General features: G+C 44.2%; 1 protein-coding gene across 1 annotated transcript in view; it reads right to left on the bottom strand.

Moving 5' to 3' along the window:
• Positions 1 to 937: 937 nt before the first annotated feature.
• LOC115083176 (extracellular calcium-sensing receptor-like) overlaps positions 938 to 19,518 on the bottom strand; it is a 139,713-nt gene continuing 121,132 nt past the window's right edge. The window contains exon 8 of the mRNA XM_029586982.1: positions 938 to 3,456. Within this exon, the coding sequence (XP_029442842.1) occupies positions 2,534 to 3,456 (923 nt within the window). The 3' untranslated portion in view covers positions 938 to 2,533. The remainder of the gene's footprint in view (positions 3,457 to 19,518) is intronic.

Genomic DNA, 19,518 nt, shown 5'->3' with positions numbered 1-19,518 from the left:
TTGTAGGTACTGGGATCTTGTCTCTGCCTGCTGCCAGCAAAGTAGCAGAAAAAGATGCCAGCCAGATGTTTCCCTGTAGAGCACAGCTTTATAAAGTTCTTACCCTCCTCACATCAATATTCCCTCCTTGTTCTTATCTGGTGTTACTTCCTGTTCTTTCTTTGTTCTATATTCCTGCTTTCTGAGGCACTCTCATCACAGTGCTTATATCTGCGTGTTACTTAGCATATCTAGATAGAAACTCTTGATGTGATTAGGGTTAAAAGGTCGTAGACCCCTGCATAGGAAATGATAGTAAATAGTATCAAAGGCTTTGCATACAGGCTGTTATTTCCTGAGACCTTTGAACTGCATCTTTATCTTATTCTCATGTTTATTGTTCAGTCTAAGTGCCTTTAAAACTCATACATTAGATATCCTGCCTGACTTTATTCAAAAGGTACATTAACATCAGATTCTACTAGATTATAGCATAAGTTTATAAATTTACAACCCCCGTCTACCTTATCCGTTGAATGAAAGAAATGTGTTGTTCAAAACAGCCGCATAATGACGGTTAATGCTTAGGACACCAACAGGAAATCTGCTATTTATACCCATCTCATACTGACTATTGCAACTTTATTATAACATCAAAAAAGGATTCCTATTCAATAACTTGATTCAGTCCAAAGGGATTAGTCATTTGGCATTTGAAAATGAAAGCTTGCTCTTTTCGCTGCAAACACAATAAAACTGCCTCCCCTTGTCATAGGCATATATTGAATAATAAAACAATGTAAATGAATAGGAAATGTATATAGACATGACTTAGGGAATTATATGAAAACATGGTTTGGTGATAATAAATTTTGGTAGTTCATTGCATGATGGTAATTGTAGAATAATTAATACACAAAATAAATTTTGAATTGTTTTTTTTATTTTTTAGTGGTAATGCATGACTTAATAATTAGGCCTTTAAGAAAGCTGCATTGATGCAAAGTTGTAAATCAGAATGGGACTGCGTGAAGATCAGCCAAGAAGATTTTCTCATTGAAGCCTGTGATAGGGTGAAATGAAGGCCTTTGGAGGGGTTCCTTCAACATCTTACAGCAGCGAGTGAGGGATTGTGCTTCCTTATTATAGCAAGATGAACTTCTGTGGTTGAACTGAGACCTGTGTGGTGCTCTGACACCCTACAGTAGCGAGTGATGCACTTTTCAATAGGCATCGCTCATTTATTGCATATGAACATTTGCGGATACAAAGGGACCTGGTGCTTGCCACTTGATCTGCTTATTACATCTCCATAGCAGTGAGAGATGAACAGTAAAACATGGATTTGGTTCTTTTAAGTAATGCGATTTTTTGTGGATAAATACAAATTTATGGATCCAATAGATTTTATATTTATTGAACATGGTATGAGTAGTAGAGTGAATGAAATGAAATTCTGGTTTTGTGGAATTTGCTGAGTTTAGATGATTTATAAGATTATTTCAGAAATGTTTTGATATAGAGAATACATTTAAATAAAGCTTTTGTAAATTAAAAAAAAATCAACATTAATAAAAATGAATCTCTAAGAAGCCTATTAGTAGATACTTGTAATATAGGAGGCAGGAATATATATATATATAGATAGATAGATAGATAGAAATAGATAGATAGATATATGTATATATATATTCCATTATATAGTACAATAGAAAAACTTTCACAAAAACATTTTAACTGGGAGGTGTCTAATATATATACCCCCAAAAAAACAAAATAATACCTCCCTCAATAAACATATAATTAACATTGAACTATTGTTCCAATGATTACAAAACAAGTTTATTGACTGCATTCTATTTCATCAAACCTGGCTGTTGCCTTATCTTCTATGTGGAAAATCCTCTAATTTTATTAGTGTTTTATATGAAACAGCTCCCACAACACCCACTCACACACACATACCATCCTAAAAACAATATCCCTGCAGGTCCCAATGACAGCTGTTGTTTTTAAATATACACGAATACTTCCCAGGCTAAGCATGTGCTATATTATACAAGATAGTAGGCCCAGCTGTTTCTCAGACTCATTCTGCCACAAGCCCCTGTTCTGGACTAATGATGTTCTATGTTTATGTCTCTGCATTTTCATGGAGATCAGTTCCAAAGTTCAAAAATAGGTTCCAACAGTTCTAAAGCTGATCGATGAACAAACAACCTCTACCAAAGCTTTTGTTTCACCTGTTTTGGGCTTTCTCTGGCGGAACCAAGGCTGTTGCAATGATCTTCACAAGATAAATATTTATCTGGCTAAGTGGCAGCCATTGAACATAGCCGGTTATTCAGCGGCTGGCACTTAGCCTGATAAATAGGGACTTATCTGGCTAAGTAGTGCTAAATATCGCTCTCTTATGTAAATGTGTTAACTTTTAACTCACCTCTAGTTCTTTGATTTGAATTGAGGCAGTAAGAAACCTCCATAATTGCAATCTTTCACGGTTATATCTAAACATGTATGGAAAATGAGAAAATATCAACTTTTTCTTTTCTCGTTATGTTAATTGTTTGTTTCTAAGACTTGTTTTAGGTCTTAGATATTCCTTGGTGTTTCTATCAGATCTCAGCAGAATGATATAACATTTAGGGAAGAATATACAGGCAAGCAATCCAGCACTAGAACATAGAATGGCAAATATTTCCACGGCCACCATGTATTTCCCATGTGTGCTCAGGTATGCTGGGATGAAGGACAGCCAGACGCTAACAAACACGAGCAGACTAAACGTGATGAGTTTTGCCTCATTGAAGCTTCCAGGGAGATTCCTTGCTAGAAAGGCTACTATGAAGCTCACAGTGGCTAGCAGACCCATGTACCCCAGCATGCAATAGAAAAAGAAGTTCTGTCCTTCATTACATCCAAAGATTATCTTCTCGTTATTAAACTCTGTGGTTAATTCTGGGAATGGGGGAGAAAGTACTAACCAAGCGGCACATACAATAACTTGGATCGATGAACAAGAAAAGATAATGCAGTTTGGTATCGTGGACCCCAGCCACTTCCTGACTGGATTGTTTGGCCTGTTCCCCTTAAAAGCAATGACAACAATTACAGTTTTGGCCAGAACAGAAGAGACACTGATGGAAAAGATGATTCCAAAGACAGTTTGTCGGAGCATGCAGGTCAGCTTCCTGGGACGGCCGATGAATATTAAAGAGCAGAGGAAACAGAGTATGAGAGCTAGGAGGAGAAGGTAACTCAGTCCACGGTTGTTGGCTTTGACTATGGCAGTGTCTCGGTGCTTGATAAAGATACACAGGACCAAAGTAGTGAGTAGAGAACAGAAGGCAGCCAGGAGAGTCAGTGTTAGACCAAGTGGTTCATCAAAAGAGAGGAATTCAATCACTTTTGGGATGCATTGATCACGTTTCTCATTGGACCATTCATCTGCAGGACACTTTATGCAGTCAGTCATATCTACAAGGAAAATACTTTTTTAACCTTCATTCAAAGACTCTGCGATCTGGATATAATCAACAAAATCAGTTTTTGTTTCTTTCCCGCAAATTCATTTCTGTATTATGACCTTTTTATTTACTATATTCAGGGTGACATTTTCAAAATTGATTTATTTTAGAAGAGAAAACAATGGCTACAACAAAGCAGATCCCCAACCTCTTTTCGACTTTCCATTGTGATCCCTCACCCCAAAATCCCAAAAGTGAGGACCAGTATCAGAGTAGCTGAAAATCTGGCTAAATATAGCTGGTCAAAGTTTGATTGGCTAAATTTGCATAGTTAGAGGATCATTCACAAAGCCATGTTAAGCCATTTACCATGCAATAAATGCTGTTTACCCTGCAGTAAATGGCCTAATGCGTGGATAACACGAGGTATTTCAAACACCATTTGTTAATCCGGATCTGGCACTGCTCATATTTAAATAAGCTGATTATCATGCAAACACATACTAATCAGCTCATAAATATCCCAAACTATACAAAACACATAATGCTGCTGGCTGAAAAAAATTACAAGTTGCATTATTTAATTTTTAATTATCTACAATTCAATAGTTGTAGCTAACTTCCCCTCGCATCATTGGGAAATTTTATTTATTTATTTATTTATTTATTTAAATTCTTTTAATATACCGATGCTCAAGACCAGGTCTTATCGGACCGGTTTACAGTAAACTAGGGGTAACCTAGTTTACTTGATGAACATCCTGATGCTCCCAGGCCCTCTCTTAAATGTAAATGAGTAAGCATGCCCCAAAAGTTGTTGAAAAAACTCCCACTCCTCCCCCTCCACTCTTGGAGGTGACCATTGTTCAAAAATAAAACATAAGAACATAAGAGCTGCCATACTGGGTCACACCAAAGGTCCTTCAAGCCCAGTATCCTGTTTCTAACAGAGGCCAATCAGGTCACAAATGCCTGGCAGGATCCCAAGGGGTAGATTTCATGCTACTTATCCCACTCTACCTTGAAAATACTTTTTGGACTTTTCCTCCAGGAAATTGTCCAAACCTCTTTTTAGATGCAGCTACACTAATAGCTTTCACCACATCCTCTGGCAATGAATTCCAGAGTTTAATTATGCATTGAAGAAAAAAATATTTTCTCTTATTAGTTGTAAATCTATCACTAGTAGCTTAATTGTTGAAAAGTTTAAAAGTTGGTGCCAGGCCCCAATCCCCATTTCCTCCCCTTTAATAAAACAATCTGACCCAGGACTCCCACTTTCCACCCTAGCCAGCTCCCAGGACCACCTCTTTACTTACATATGAGTCCCTGGTGATCCAGTGGGGCTCAGAGCAGTCCCTACAGTTCGAGCCCAGTGGCCACCATTTTTCAAAATGATGCTGGCCAGTCCTCTGTCTCTATTATGGAGTAAAGGACCAGCTGGTGCCATTTTGAAAAGTGGTGGCCATCAGGGCCAGAGCCTAGTGGGTGCTTCAGGGCCCCCACTGAACCACCAGGGCCTCATTTGTGAAGAAAGAGGTGATGAGGGGGTAGGGGATCTGGCCTCTAGTGGCTGGATATTCTTTTTGAAGAAGTGGAGTTGGAGCTTGGTGCTGAATTTAAAACATTTTTTAAATTTTTAAACAGCTGCCTCCAAGCACAGTGGGGAGTGGGATAGGGAGGTCAATGCAGATCCCCTGGGGTGTTTTAATGATTTTCAGGAGAACTTACTCAGGGCCATTGGCTCCTTTAAACCACTGCAGCCCCAGTCCCGAGGTCGCCATTATGTAGTCTCTGGGGCACTCACAACCACGGTATTTTTCCCTGTGGTATATTACTGCAGGGAGCAATACCATGGGAGTCACCAAGTGACAGGGAAGGTCATTTACTACAGCTTTCCCTTGGAGAAAAATAATGCAGCTTAGTGAATTAGCCCTCTCTGAAAATCATCAGTAACCAAGTACTCTTCCAGTTTAAAAAGAATAATGCACCCCACAGGCAGTTGTGGCCACACCTCCCACCTCCCTTCCTGGCTCCAATTTTAAAATGAGTACCCCCCCTCCCCCATGGGCAATCACCCTCCTCCCTCTTGGTTCTGGTTTTAAAAAGATGATTGCTCCATGGTGCTGATCCCTAACCCACTCCTTCCCCTCAAAAAAAGCCCATGCTGTGACCTCCCAGGACCCTCAAAGTTAAGCCATGGTGAGTAAGCAAGAGGAATTTTAGGGCTGAAGACCAAGATAGGACAAAGTACACCCAGACTGCAGCCCTGCAGAGGCTGTCATAAAATCAGGCCCTCAATGTTCCTTATTTTCTATTCCAGTTTCCAAAGTATCCTTGCTTGGAACCACTGACACGTGCCATGTCATCTCCAACTTTATATTAAGCACTTCTCCAGGGAGGCCTGGGAGTCCCTTTTGCACACTCAGTTCTAACCTGGGACAGCAGGATTGTGCCAGACTGGGGCTGCTTTGCTAACAGGGCACAGATTAGGGCATGGGTGTTCTGACATTATGGGTTAATTGTATAAAGGCTATATACGTGTATAAGTTCCCTTTGAAAATTGTCCCTGCAAAACTACCTGCACACAATGACACCTGCTATTGGTGCACACAGTTTTAGCAAGAAAATTTACATACATACTTTTTAAAATCAAAAAAATATCCATGCAAGGCCCAACCCTGCCCACACTCCACCCCCTGGTTTGCCTTTCCCTATGCATTTTAACATATGCACATGTGTGTACGCACATAATTTTCAACATATATTGGAATGGTCACACAATTTTCTAAAGGACTGTATCTGCAGGTAATGTAGTACCTTCTCTGCAGAAGTCCCTCCAAAGATTGCCTTGCCTGGGGTTATTCTGTAACAGTCTGCACTAAGAAGATTAGCAAACATTTGCACAAGTTACACCAGTTTTGAAAGCAAAGTTATGCATCTATGTTCATTTTGAAAGTTATCCCACCAAAATTATCTGCACACATATCTGTAATGGCCCCTGCGGACACATTACCAGTAGTACCTGGAGTGATCTCCTTTATTTATTTATTTAGAGTTTTTTTATACCGACTTTCTTGATACAAATCAAATCAACTCGGTTTACAGAGAACTAAGATCTTAACAATAACAATAGCAATAACACTTAACATGAGATCGTAATTAGAGGAGGTATAAAGTTACAATGAAACAAGGGAATATAACTGGGAATTGGAAAAGAAGAGGGGGACAATCCCGATAAGTGTGTGGGGAGGCTTGGAAGGCCTACCTCTAAACTATGACATGTTTATGTGGACTTAATGCTTGTCTGGGTTTTCCAAACGAAATGCTGGATTAGGTACTGTAACAGTAATGCTGTTCTAGGAATCGGGGAAGGCTTGGCCGAACAGCCATGTCTTGAGTTTTTTTTAAAAGTTAGGAGACAAATTTCCTGCCGAAGGTCCGGGGGTATGGCGTTCCAGATGGAGGGACCCGCTGTTGAGAATGCCTGATCTCTGATGGTTGATCGGTGCACAACCTTGTTTTGGGGGGGGGGGGGGGCGTGTAGAGATCCCTTGTAAGCTTCTCTTATAGGTCTGGCCGTAGAGTGTAGTTTGAGCGGATATAGCAGGTCAAGGGGGGTCTCCTTTGAGCTAGGGATAGTGCAGGTAGGTAGAAAGAGGGGGAAGATCCATTCATAGGCAGCTTGAATGGCCAGCCCCCTGGGAAGGTTTTTTTAAGCAGCTCTCTTCAGAAAGACTGTGGGCAGTACTTTAGGATTTCTGAGTTAGGTGGTAGCAAGGAACATTGTTTTTGTTGGATTTCAGGCCCTCTTGGTGGAACCAGGCAAACCCTGCCTGGGGATCCTAAGGAAGGTTGGGAGGTGGTTTCTCCAGTCCACTCACTGGCTGGTTGAGCTTCCCTCCCGGTTAATTTTTGGGATTTTACCTTTTTCTTGGTAGGAGCCCTGTGAGACCCGCTGAGTATCACCTGATTTCAAGGCTTGGGGAGCCCTAGATCTGGGGTGCCCTGGGTAGGGAAGCTCTGCACCTTACACCCTCAATGAAGGAGAAGGTATGGCAGGGACCTGCTGTAGGGAACAACTCCGGTGTTGAATCAGTTTTTTGGGAAAAGGATTTTTTTTTTAGTTCTCAGATCCAGGAGAGTTTGCTGCCCCTTCTTACCTGAGAGGAACAGCTGGAGTGCTCGCTCTCTTAACACGCGCCGATCCACCTCTCCCAGGTGCCTGATTTAATATTTAAAAGGCCTGCGGTGATAGGAAGGAAGCACTAGGGAAAAATTTGCATCCCTAGCACCTCCTCGGCATTAGGCGCCCAGGAAAGGGGGCTGTCAGCGGGTTTGGAACGTGGACGCTCATTAACTGAGCAGTATTTCTGCTTTTCTGTAAACTTTTGGGGCTCCTCAAGAATTAACCCCTGCAGGCGTTTATTTTTTTTAGATTAAAAACGTTCATGTTTACTTCGTACTTATATGGACACGCATTTTGGATGTGCTAATCCCCTTATTGCATGAGGAGTTTTGGACACGCATCCAAGCGCCGGTAAAGTCGTGTACTCAGCCGCATCGCCCTGAGTGTGTGGTAACATGGCATGCATAAGAAAATGTGTTTAGATCTGCTCAGCTAGAATATTACTGTTGCTTTATATGTGCTCTGACCAGTTGAGGCTCTCAGAAAAGTTTTAGCAGTCTATCCACTTCACGTAAACATTTATGTTAATCTAATTAATTTGACCTTTATTAATTGTTGATTAAACATTTTGGCACTAGGTGCGGTCAGAATGGCCAGGGAATAGACGCAAGCTAGGCTCTAGCTGGTTTTTTTCAAGCACTTTTATTAATATACAACGAAAATAAACAGCTCTGCAGACCTTCACAGTTTACAAACAAAGAAGTGATATAACACTTCCAGTCTCTCAGTCTGGGCCTTATCTCAATTTCTTCATTCCTCAGGGCCTCCTATTCCTTTCTGGGAAAGGTTAGATATACACCTTCCCAACAGGCTCCACCCGTACCATGATTGCCTGTTGGCTGAGGCTTAAGGTGGACTGGATCAGATCTCTGGATCTGGTCCTTTAAGGTATTTTGGGGTTTTCTTGTGTATACTCCTTCACATATCCTCCCCCTCAGCTCAAACTTATTATGTTGAATGCTTGCCCTTACTAAGTGTATACCCTTAAGAAAACCCCCTTTTCTCTCTTCATTCCCCACCCAACGCTGGGGCTGCTTAACCCAGTTATGGTATCTCATCCCCAAGCCATTTTGAAGATTGCTCCAGGGTTCGTGGAGAGCCCACTGCTCCACTTTGGCTCGACTGCCCATAAGCTGAGCCCATAATGTTTTAAACTGAGGACAACTGCACCCTAAGACCACTGGATAAGGGAGCTCAAGGAGTACCTCCACTTCCAAAACATTTTGTCCTACTCGCGTGGTCAGCAGGATCTGACTAGTGAGCTGCTGCTGTCTGTCGCCATATACAGAGTTCAGCTTCACTTTCTTCTTCTCATTGATATCCTCTCTCTTGATCAAGTCCTTACGAACAAATGTCTTACTGCACCCTGAGTCTATCAGGGCTTGGGTGGAAACTCCACCTGGATCACAAACTCTTAAGTTCCAGATGTGGGATATCCACCAAGTTTCAGCTTTGAAGTTTTGCAAGAGTTTGCCCATTCCTATTCCCACTTTTTGTGCTTGCGCTGGTTGCCGCCTTCCACAGCCTGTTCCTTCTTGAGCTGCTCTGCTAGTTTACGCTCCCACTGTATGGTCCTCTGCTTATAGTAGGAGCACAGCAGCAAGGGGGGTCCTATGTAAGTTTACCCATTCCTCCCAAATGTTCTTTCTTTTCTGCTGTCTCATATGGGCAGCGATCTTCCTCATGTGCAGTACCTAAACAAAGGGTACAGAAGAAGATATATCTACACTCTTATTACTGGGAGGTACGAGTCTCTCTGAGACTCCTTTTTTTAACTCTGACTTGAGGATCATCCTTGCTATGAAGACTTTCTTTTGCCCATGTGGACTTTAGTCTCTAGTGTTAGCTATGTCACCATGTTGATGTCTATTGCTTCACTCTGATTATATTGACAGTCTTTGGCCATGTGACCTCTCTTTCCACAGTTGAAACAAATGGAAGAGGCTGTTCCCTATGGACTGGGGCCAGGCCCCCAAGTTGTCCACTTCTCAGGTCCATTGCTGAGTCCGCTCTCATTACTGTTCCAGGGGGCCTGTACCAGATGCCTTTCAAGCCTCTAGATCACATCAAGTACTAATTTGGCCTAGAGGATTCTACTGCTTTTCCCCAAGTGAATTCTAGTTGCTGACAGATCCAATTCCACATTGGCTGGTCAAGCCTGTCTAGGAATTGTTCCAGAAGCTTCTTGTTGGCTAACTCAAGGCTGGTCTTTGTCTCTGGCTAAGGCCACTTCCATCCGACATCTTTCAATCAAAGGAACAAGTTTTGGGGTCTCTCCCAAGGTAGAAGGAAGGCACATTGGAACTGTTGCCTGTAGGTTTCTGAAGTATACCCCGCTCTTTTCAGGATAGCAGTCTTCACTTCTACATATGTGGCCCTTCCATGTGGATTAGCCATTTGAAAGGTGTCTTGGCTTTCTCCAATGATCAGATTTGATAGGTACATGTTCCAGCTGGCTTCTGGCCAACCAGTCAGGTTCTTTCAAAGTTCGTGAAGAAGATCTCTGGGTCCTCACCTGTCTTCAGCTTAAAGAGAACAGGAGGAGGCCAGGCCTGCTTCATTGTAGCTTGCAGTGTTTGAGCCTACTGATTCAGAACCATTTGCTGATTGCTCACTAAAGTCCACTGCTAGCCAATTTGTGTTGTCAGGATGTGAACCACCTCTCAGGTTTTCTGCTGCCTCTCGGTGAGAGCCTGCACCACCTCAGGTGTTCTGCTGCTCCTTAGTGAGGGTCTGTAGGGATTGCTCCAAGCTAGCCTATGGACTCTGGTTTCACAAATATTTCTTCCAGAGCTATACTCTGTTCGGGCACATCGAGGTAGCAATTTCTTTCTTCTTACAGGAAAAAGACATACAAAATCCTGCCTGTTCAGCACTGACATACTATTAAATCCCTCTCTCCAGGTGGAGATATTCTCCTTGGCCTATTTCAAATCCCTCTTCAAGCAGTCTCTGTCGCTAGGTCCCAGGAAAAAAAGAAAAAAAACACTTTCTTCCTCTGTTTGGTGTGGGTTTCTGGCTGTACAAGCTTAGCTCAGAAATTCTACTTCAAACACCAGGCGTGTGGTCAGATTGGCAAGAGAATAGATGCAGGCTAGGCTCTGGCTGGATTGTCATGAACTTTTATTAATATACAACAAAAAAAGAAACAGCTCTGCATACCTTCACAGTTTACAAACAAAGAAGTGGTAAAACATTTACAGTCTCTTGGTCCGAGCCTTCTCTTGGTTCCTTCACTCCCCAGGGCCTGGCTAGATATACACCTTCCCAGCAGGCTCCACCCAGACCATGATTCTCTGTTGTCTTAGGCTTAAGGTGGAGGGGCAAGATCTTTGGATCCAGTCTTTTAAGGTATTGTTGGGTTTTCTTGCACTCCTTCACAAACATATACTATAAAACAAAAGACAATTGGCCATTTTCCCCCTTCTCTTCAGGGATGACCATTTTCATTCAAAGATACAAAACTGCAAATGATTTTTAATGTCAATATTTCTTATGACACAAGACTTAGAATGTAATCCCAATGGATTTTTCTTTTATTTATCATTTGAATCAAGTTTATTATATCATCATATTAAATATGATAAAGAGGGGGATATTAGGGTGCTTTGAAAATGTTTTCCTATAAAGCTATTATTACTGCACTGTGAATTTACACTGATTAGACTTGAAGAATCATTGAAGGTTGCTGACATGACAAAATATGCTAAAATATAGATCAGTGGTTCCCAAAAATGGTCTGGGGGACTCCTAGTCTGAGTTTTCAAGATATTGCAATGAATATGCATGAGATAAATTTGCATGCAATGTGTGTAATACGTGCAAATCTATCTCTTGCATATTCACTGCACTGCTGAATACATCCTGCTATTTAGCTGGGTATATTCAGCAGTGCATGACTTAAAAGAATCCCAGCTTCATTAATATGTATAAGATTGAATTATAATAACATCCTGTTACGAGGATTTTGTGTTAATGTCACTTAGAAAAATGTTATGAAAACAAACTAGCTCACTGGTCTGTAAATTGGATTTAACCCATTGTGTAAACAATGCTCTCCAAGACTGCCTCTGAATTGCCTTGCTGGTAATAAGAACATAAGAAATTGCCATGCTGGGTCAGACCAAGGGTCCATCAAGCCCAGCATCCTGTTTCCAACAGAGGCCAAAACCAGGCCACAAGAACCTGGCAATTACCCAAACACTAAGAAGATCCCATGCTACTGATGCAATTAATAGCAGTGGCTAATCCCTAAGTAAAATTGATTAATAGCCATTAATGGACTTCTCCTCCAAGAACTTATCCAAACCTTTTTTGAACCCAGCTACAGTAACTGCACTAACCACATCCTCTGGCAACAAATTCCAGAGCTTTATTGTGCGTTGAGTGAAAAAGAATTTTCTCCGATTAGTCTTAAATGTGCTGCTTGCTAACTTCATGGAATGCCCCCTAGTCCTTCTATTATTCGAAAGTGAAAATAACCGAGTCACATCTACTCGTTCAAGACCTCTCATGATCTTAAAGACCTCTATCATATCCCCCCTCAGCCGTCTCTTCTCCAAGCTGAACAGCCCTAATCTCTTCAGCCTTTCCTCATAGGGAAGCTGTTCCATCCCCTTTATCATTTTGGTTGCCCTTCTCTGTACCTTCTCCATTGCAACTATATCTTTTTTTAGATGCGGCGACCAGAATTGTACACAGTATTCAAGGTGTGGTCTCACCATGGAGCGATATAGAAACATAGAAACATAGAAATGACGGCAGAAGAAGACCAAACGGCCCATCCAGTCTGCCCAGCAAGCTTCACATTTTTTTCTCATACTTATCTGTTTCTCTTAGCTCTTTGGTTCTATTTCCCTTCCACCCCCACCATTAATGCATTATGACATTTTTTGTTCTATTAACCATTTCCTTCCTAATAATTCCCAACATTCTATTTGCTTTTTTGACTACTGCAACACACTGAGCTGACGATTTTAAAGTATTATCCACTATGATGCCTAGATCTTTTTCCTGGGTGGTAGCTCCTAATATGGAACCTAACATCGTGTAACTACAGCAATGGTTATTTTTCCCTATATGCAACACCTTGCACTTGTCCACATTAAATTTCATCTGCTATTTGGATGCCCAATCTTCAAGCCTTGCAAGGTCCTCCTGCAATGTATCACAGTCTGCTTGTGATTTAACTACTCTGAATAATTTTGTATCATCTGCAAATTTGATAACCTCACTCGTCGTATTTCTTTCCAGATCATTTATATATATATATTGAAAAGCACCGGTCCAAGTACAGATCCCTGAGGCACTCCACTGTTTACCCTTTTCTACTGAGAAAATTGACCATTTAATCCTACTCTCTGTTTCCTGTCTTTTAACCAGCTTGTAATCCACGAAAGGACATCGCCTCCTATCCCATGACTTTTTAGTTTTCGTCCTGGAATATTCCAATAAAAAATATCTTTCCTTAAGCTGCAGCTATGATATGGTTATTTTCGTTAAATCACAACAGAATCACTATGGATAAAATGTTGAAATCCTTTTCTTCGGTTTGCAGTGGCAGCCAAGAAAGCAATTAGAACACTAGGGATTATTAGGAAAGGAATAGAGAATAAAACAGGTAATATTATAATGCCTCTGTATCGCTCCATGGTGCGACCTTATCTTGAGTATTATGTTCTGTTCTGGTCACAGCATCTCAAGAAAGATATAGCAGAACTAGAATATGTACAGAGAAGAGCGACCAAGATGATAAAGGGGATGGAACAATTCCCCTATAAAAAAGGCTAAAGAGGTTAGTGCTCTTCAGTTTGGAGAAGAGACGGCTGAGGTGAGATATGATAGAGGTCTATAAAATAATGAGTGGAATGGAATGGGGAATGCTAATCTGTTATTTACTCTTTCAAAACAAAAATACAAAAAGCTATTAGTGTAGCTGAGTTTAAAAAAGGGTTTAGACAAGTTCCTGGAAGAAAGGTCCATAAACCATAATTAAAGTTTACTTGGGGAAATCCACTGCTTATCCCTGGGATAAGAGGCATGAAATCTTTTTACCTTTTGGGATCCTGCCAGGTACCTGTGACCTGGAATGGTCACTACTGGAAACAGATAAAAGGGCATTATGGACCTTTAGTCTGACCCAATATGACAAATCTTATGTTCTTATGAAATCTTCAGCTCTGTGTGCATCAGCGATCAAGGAAGCAAACATGTTAGGAATTATTAGGAAGGGAATAGAGAGTTAAATAGAGAATATCGTTATGCCCATATACTCTGTATCGCTCCATGGTGTGATCACACCTAGAGTACTGTATACAATTGTTTTCCGCATCTCAAAAAAGATATAGCAGAACTAGAAAAGGTACAGAGAAGGACAACCAAAATGATAAAGGGGATGGAGTTGCTCTCCTATAATGAAAGACTAAAGAGGTTAATGCTCGTCACCTTGAAGAGAAAGCTGAGGGCTAATATGATAGAGCTTTATAAAATCATGAGTGGAGTAGAACAGGTAAATCCAAAAAGGTTGTTTACTATCTCAGCAAATACAAAGACTAAGGGACACTCCATGAAGCTACTAAGAGGCCAATATTGTGATGAAGTGCAGACTGTCTTAAGGGAAGAAAACCCAGTCCGGATCCCCGCAAGGAGAGGCCGGAGTCGAGTTAGACAGCAGAAGGTGCCTGCAAGCTGCCGAAAGACTACATTTCCCAGATTCTGGAAGCCTCAGATCAGCCAATGGGAGCAAGAGAAGTCTGAGTATGCAGCTGAGCGGGGCACCAGGGGTTTGTACACATCTGAACCCATGATTATAGGAGAGTTGGAGACAGAAGAAAAGCTGAGCTCCTAGGGGGAGGAGGAGGAGATGGAAATGGAGCTTACTGCAGGAGAGGCTTCTGACTCAGCCATGGAGACAGAGTGAGTTTACAATTTTTGTTTTGAAAAATTGGTGTTGTTGTAAGGACTGGGAAGACCGTGACCTGCAGCCTAACTGAGGGAGGTTGGGGAGAGTTGTGCTACAGCCAAGCAGGGTGGTGTTTTGCTGGCTGAGGAAGCCAGGCAGAGGTGTTTCCCCTATGAACTGAGAATTGGGAACTTATTGTGGTGTTCCAGTTGGAATTATAAAAAGGACTGTTTGATGATAAACTGTGTTTTGCATTTATTTTGCTGACAGCTGGTATGAACCTGATGCAGGGGACTTTAGAGCACTTGTGCAAGCCCTGTAAAGGTACCGGTGGCCCGCATCGGGGTTGGAGGAGTTAATTGCTGTTGAGTTTACAGAGGGTATACGCCGGGAAAAGAAGCATTGGTGGTCCGGAGCAGCGGTGGAGCGAGGGGACAGCGGAAGCCAGATGGCGTCTTCAACCGGTGATCCTTCACAATATTCAATGCTACTGTTACAGTTTTGGCTGCAGTGCAACCGCCTCACCACCAGGGGTCCCTCTAGTGCTGGCTCTCTTGACAGGCCCAGTCCATCTCCTATGTCCACTCTATGCTCTGGGTGTGCCCTTATAACCCTGCCTGACAGTTGCCTCGGTGCTTCAGCATCGAGCTCACCTGGGCTCCCTGCTTTAGCCTTGCGCGGCCTTCGGGCCTCCTTCCTCGCTGTTCTCACCTGGCCTACGGGCCTTCTGACCTGCCCTGCTCTGCTTATGGTGTGTGGCCTACGGGCCTTCTGTATGTGTGTGGCCTACGGGCCTTCTGACCTGCCTTGCTCCGCTTATGGTGTGTGGCCTACGGGCCTTCTGTATGTGTGTGGCCTACGGGCCTTCTGACCTGCCTTGCCCCGCTTATGGTGTGTGGCCTACGGGCCTTCTGTGTGTGTGTGGCCTACGGGCCTTCTGACCTGCCCTGCTCTGCTTATGGTGTGTGGCCTACGGGCCTTCTGTATGTGTGTGGCCTACGGGCCTTCTGACCTGCCTTGCCCCGCTTATGGTGTGTGGCCTACGGGCCTTCTGTGTGTGTGTGGCCTACGGGCCTTCTGACCTGCCCTGCTTATGGTGTGTGGCCTACGGGCCTTCTGTCTGTGTGTGTGTGGCCTACGGGCCTTCTGACCTGCCTTGCCCCGCTTATGGTGTGTGGCCTATGGGCCTTCCGTATGTGTGTGGCCTACGGGCCTTCTGACCTGCCTTGCCCCGCTTATGGTGTGTGGCCTATGGGCCTTCCGTATGTGTGTGGCCTACGGGCCTTCTGACCTGCCTTGCCCCGCTTATGGTGTGTGGCCTACGGGCCTTCTGTGTGTGTGTGGCCTACGGGCCTTCTGACCTGCCTTGCCCCGCTCATGGTGTGTGGCCTATGGGCCTTCTGTGTGTGTGTGTGGCCTACGGGCCTTCTGACCTGCCTTGCCCTGCTTACTGTGCCCTGACCCAGCCTGGACCCAGATACTGCTTATTGCCGCCTGCCCTGACCCAGCCTGAACTTAGACTCTGCTCCTTGCTGCCTGCCCTGACCCAGCCTGAACTAGACACTGCTTATTGCTGCCTGCCCTGACCCAGCCTGGAACCAGACACTGTTTCTCAGCTTCCTGTCTCTCTCCACCTGGAGCCACCCTGCTGGGTGGTGTTCACGCCTCCTGACCGGAGCCCAAGCGTAACAGCTACTTAGCCAGATAAGTTCAGACTTATCCAACTAAGAAGCGCTGAAAAAAGTGTGAAAAACGGAATATGAAAAACAAAAGTGGCGGTATTTCAATATTCGGCCATGTTCAACAGCCACTAATAAGTGGATGACTATTTATCCAGCTAAATAGATATCCAACTAAGTGTTGGGTTGGATGGGGTGCAATGAAGAGAAGCTTTTTATCCAGGTAACTGAGGCCTGTTTTTTTGCAGGGGGGGGGGCAGGGTGTCACTGTGATACTGGGAACCCTCCCCCGAAAAAACTTTGTGGCTGTATGGTGCATTGTCTTGTCTTGTGGTCAAACACCACGGGGCAAAAAAATGCGCCTAGCGGCCCTTTAACACAATGCTGGCGTCAACCTCAAGGGACTGCCATTGCCTTAAAGGGCCACTGCCCCCCCCCCCCCAAAAAAAAATCACAGGAAAACAGGGAGGTTGAGTGGGGGTCACGATTGATCCCTGGTTCAACCCCGGGCTGCCACTTGAGCTGGCCCAAATTCCCCCAAACTTACAAAAAAGTTTAAATGTAGCCCCATGCAATGGTCCCATCCCCTCTCCACCTTCCCACCCACATGGTACTTAATATAAGCAGCCCCCCACCCACTTCCCCCCAAATAGAAATACACATAAGCAGCAACCTCGCCCCCCCCCCCACATAGTAGTAAATCAAGGCAGCCCCCTCCCCTACTCCTGGCACTACTACCCCATCCAAGAGCAAAAAGGTAGATTACAGATATAGAGATATAAAATCGCCCCAAGCCCTGGCCCCCCCTTCCTCCATCCCCCAGAACCTTAAATGCAAGTAGTAGCGCCCATGTTGGGACTGGGGAGCACCCTTGCACGTGGCCCGGTCAGCTCCATTTTCCAAAATGGCACTGATTTGATCTTGAACCAGCCACGTGACAAGGTCAAGGTCCAGGGATCGGACCTCAGCCACATGGCCTGGGTCCGATTCCCGGTCCTTGCCCCAGTCACATGGCTAGGGAAGGTCAGGTCGGGAGGGTGCACCCTGACCCTGATGCAGGAGCTGCTAATTGCATTTAAGATTCTGGGAATGAGGGAAGGGGCGGAGGTGGGCATGGGAAGGCAGGGTGAGGCTCAGGACCCAAATTTATTTTTTGTAATCGGTTGGGGTGCCAGGAGGTGGACTGCCTCGCTTTACTATGATGTGGGGGGAGGGGGAAAGAGTGGCTGCTTTTATGTATCTGAGGGTGCAATGGTGGTAGGTGGGACAACTGAGCAGAGGCAATGCTGAAGCAGCAGGGCTCCATGACTGGATGTCCCCGTGCACCAGTCTATAGCAGGGCCATGTTGTTGGAGCCATGGAAGACCCAGAACCTGTTCATGATGAAGGAGACCCACTCTGAGGGTTATGGTTTGGATAACAGCCAAGATATTCCCAGGCAGTGGTTCCCCATAAACCAAAGAAATGGTGAGCAGTCAGTGCAGCTGATCCACAGGGTTGGCCTGATGATGTATCATGCTTTCTTTGATGAAATTCTCTGCTGCACTCGAGTCAGGGAAGGCTTCGGTAAGGATACCTTTGGTGCCTGTCTGAAGATGAACAGGCTGGACAATCTGAGAAAGGAGAATGATTCCTCCCCAGCCTGTGCTAGGCATGGAAGTTTCCCAGCTTCAACGGGCAGATTTTGACATGGTGCCCTGAGGCAGCACAGTAGAGGCACAGATACTAGAGCTGGCATCAACGCCTCTCCTCTTTCATCAGACTAGAATGGTCCAATTGCATAGATGTTTCCTGTGTGGGTGTCTGGGTAGGATCTTTTGCTGGCACCTCTCCTGGAAATGAACGGCAAACTTGATGCAAACGGAAATCAGCACATCAAGGGATGTGGGACACTCTTACCCAGTGAGTTCATCCTTGATATGGGAGGCCAGGCCCTGCCAGAATACAACAGATACGCTTTCTTCATGCCACTATAGCTTGGCAGCCAGGGTCTGAAACTGAATCACGTAATGTCCCACCATTTAAGAACCCTGACGGAGACACAGGAGATTGGCAGCAGCAGACGAGGACTGGCACAGTTCCTGGAAGACTCTGTGGAAGAGCGCTAGGAATTCAGCTAGGTTGCTCAGTATAGCATCGCTCTACTCCCATAGCGTGGATGCCCAGGCCAGCATCTGCCCGGTGAGGAGAAAGATGATGTAGGCCCAGTAGACTGGAACTCAGATTGCTGCTCAAAAATGATTTGGCACTAGCTGAGGAACCTTCTGCAAGTCTGGGGTTCCTGTTGTAACATGGTGCTTGTGAAAGGCATGCACCTGATGTCATGGTCAAAAGTTGTTGCACTGGGGAATTCTGCACTGTGACTGGTGGCAGCACAGTGAGTGGAGGCTGGATCATAGTACTTACAATCTGTAGAGTCCAGGTAGTTGCAAAGAGTTTGCACGGACCCTTTGAACTGTGGAACTTGCAAGGCCAGACCAAGCAAGAACTGGAGCACCAGCGAATCAGCTGAGCTCATGGCCTTCACAATCTGTTACAAAATGGGGGTAGTAAGCCCTTGGACCACTGTTAGGCTGTGTAAACTTACCTTGTGTGAGCACAAGATAGGCCTTAACAGGCAGCAGCTGATACGCCTCATGACTAGATCTTCTGCCTGACCAGCCACCTTCCCCATGGATTGAGCCCGCAGGTTCTGGCGGTTAGCAGGGTTGTCCAGGCTAGGTACAAGGAAGGTAGGAATAAGCAAGGTTGGTAGCTGAGTTGAGGGTGGAAGAGGCAAAGAGTAAAGCAGAGTCAAGGTCCAGGCTGAGGTCAAGGCAGGTGGAGAGCAAAGTGATACCAAGATCCAAGCTAAAGTCAAGTCACTGAGAAATCAGGCCAGGGGAAGGAACACAACAAGACAGACAGAAGTGGGCAAAGCTGGAACAAGTCAGGGCAAGAACATAAGAAATTGCCATACTGGGTCAGACCAAGGGTCCATCAAGCCCAGCATTCTGTTTCCAACAGAGGCCAAACCAGGCCACAAGAACCTGGCAATTACCCAAACACCAAGAAGATCCCATGCTTCTTAGTGGCTATTCCCTAAGTAAACTTGATTAATAGCAGTTAATGGACTTCTCCTCCAAGAACTCATGTAGATTTCTTGCAGATGATTGAGTTATCAGATAAGCTGATGTGAGGTGAAAAGTCTCATAAATTGTTGAAAGTGAATTCTTACCTGAAAAGAATCTTAATATGGGGATGGAACAAACAAAAGTCCTTGATTCTGCTGTGAGTGGGTCATACGCATGGGTCATGACAGGC

Source organism: Rhinatrema bivittatum, chromosome 2 (genome assembly GCF_901001135.1).
Source record: "Rhinatrema bivittatum chromosome 2, aRhiBiv1.1, whole genome shotgun sequence".
Taxonomy (NCBI): Eukaryota; Metazoa; Chordata; class Amphibia; order Gymnophiona; family Rhinatrematidae; genus Rhinatrema; species Rhinatrema bivittatum.
This window is presented reverse-complemented; position numbering and strand designations above follow the sequence as displayed.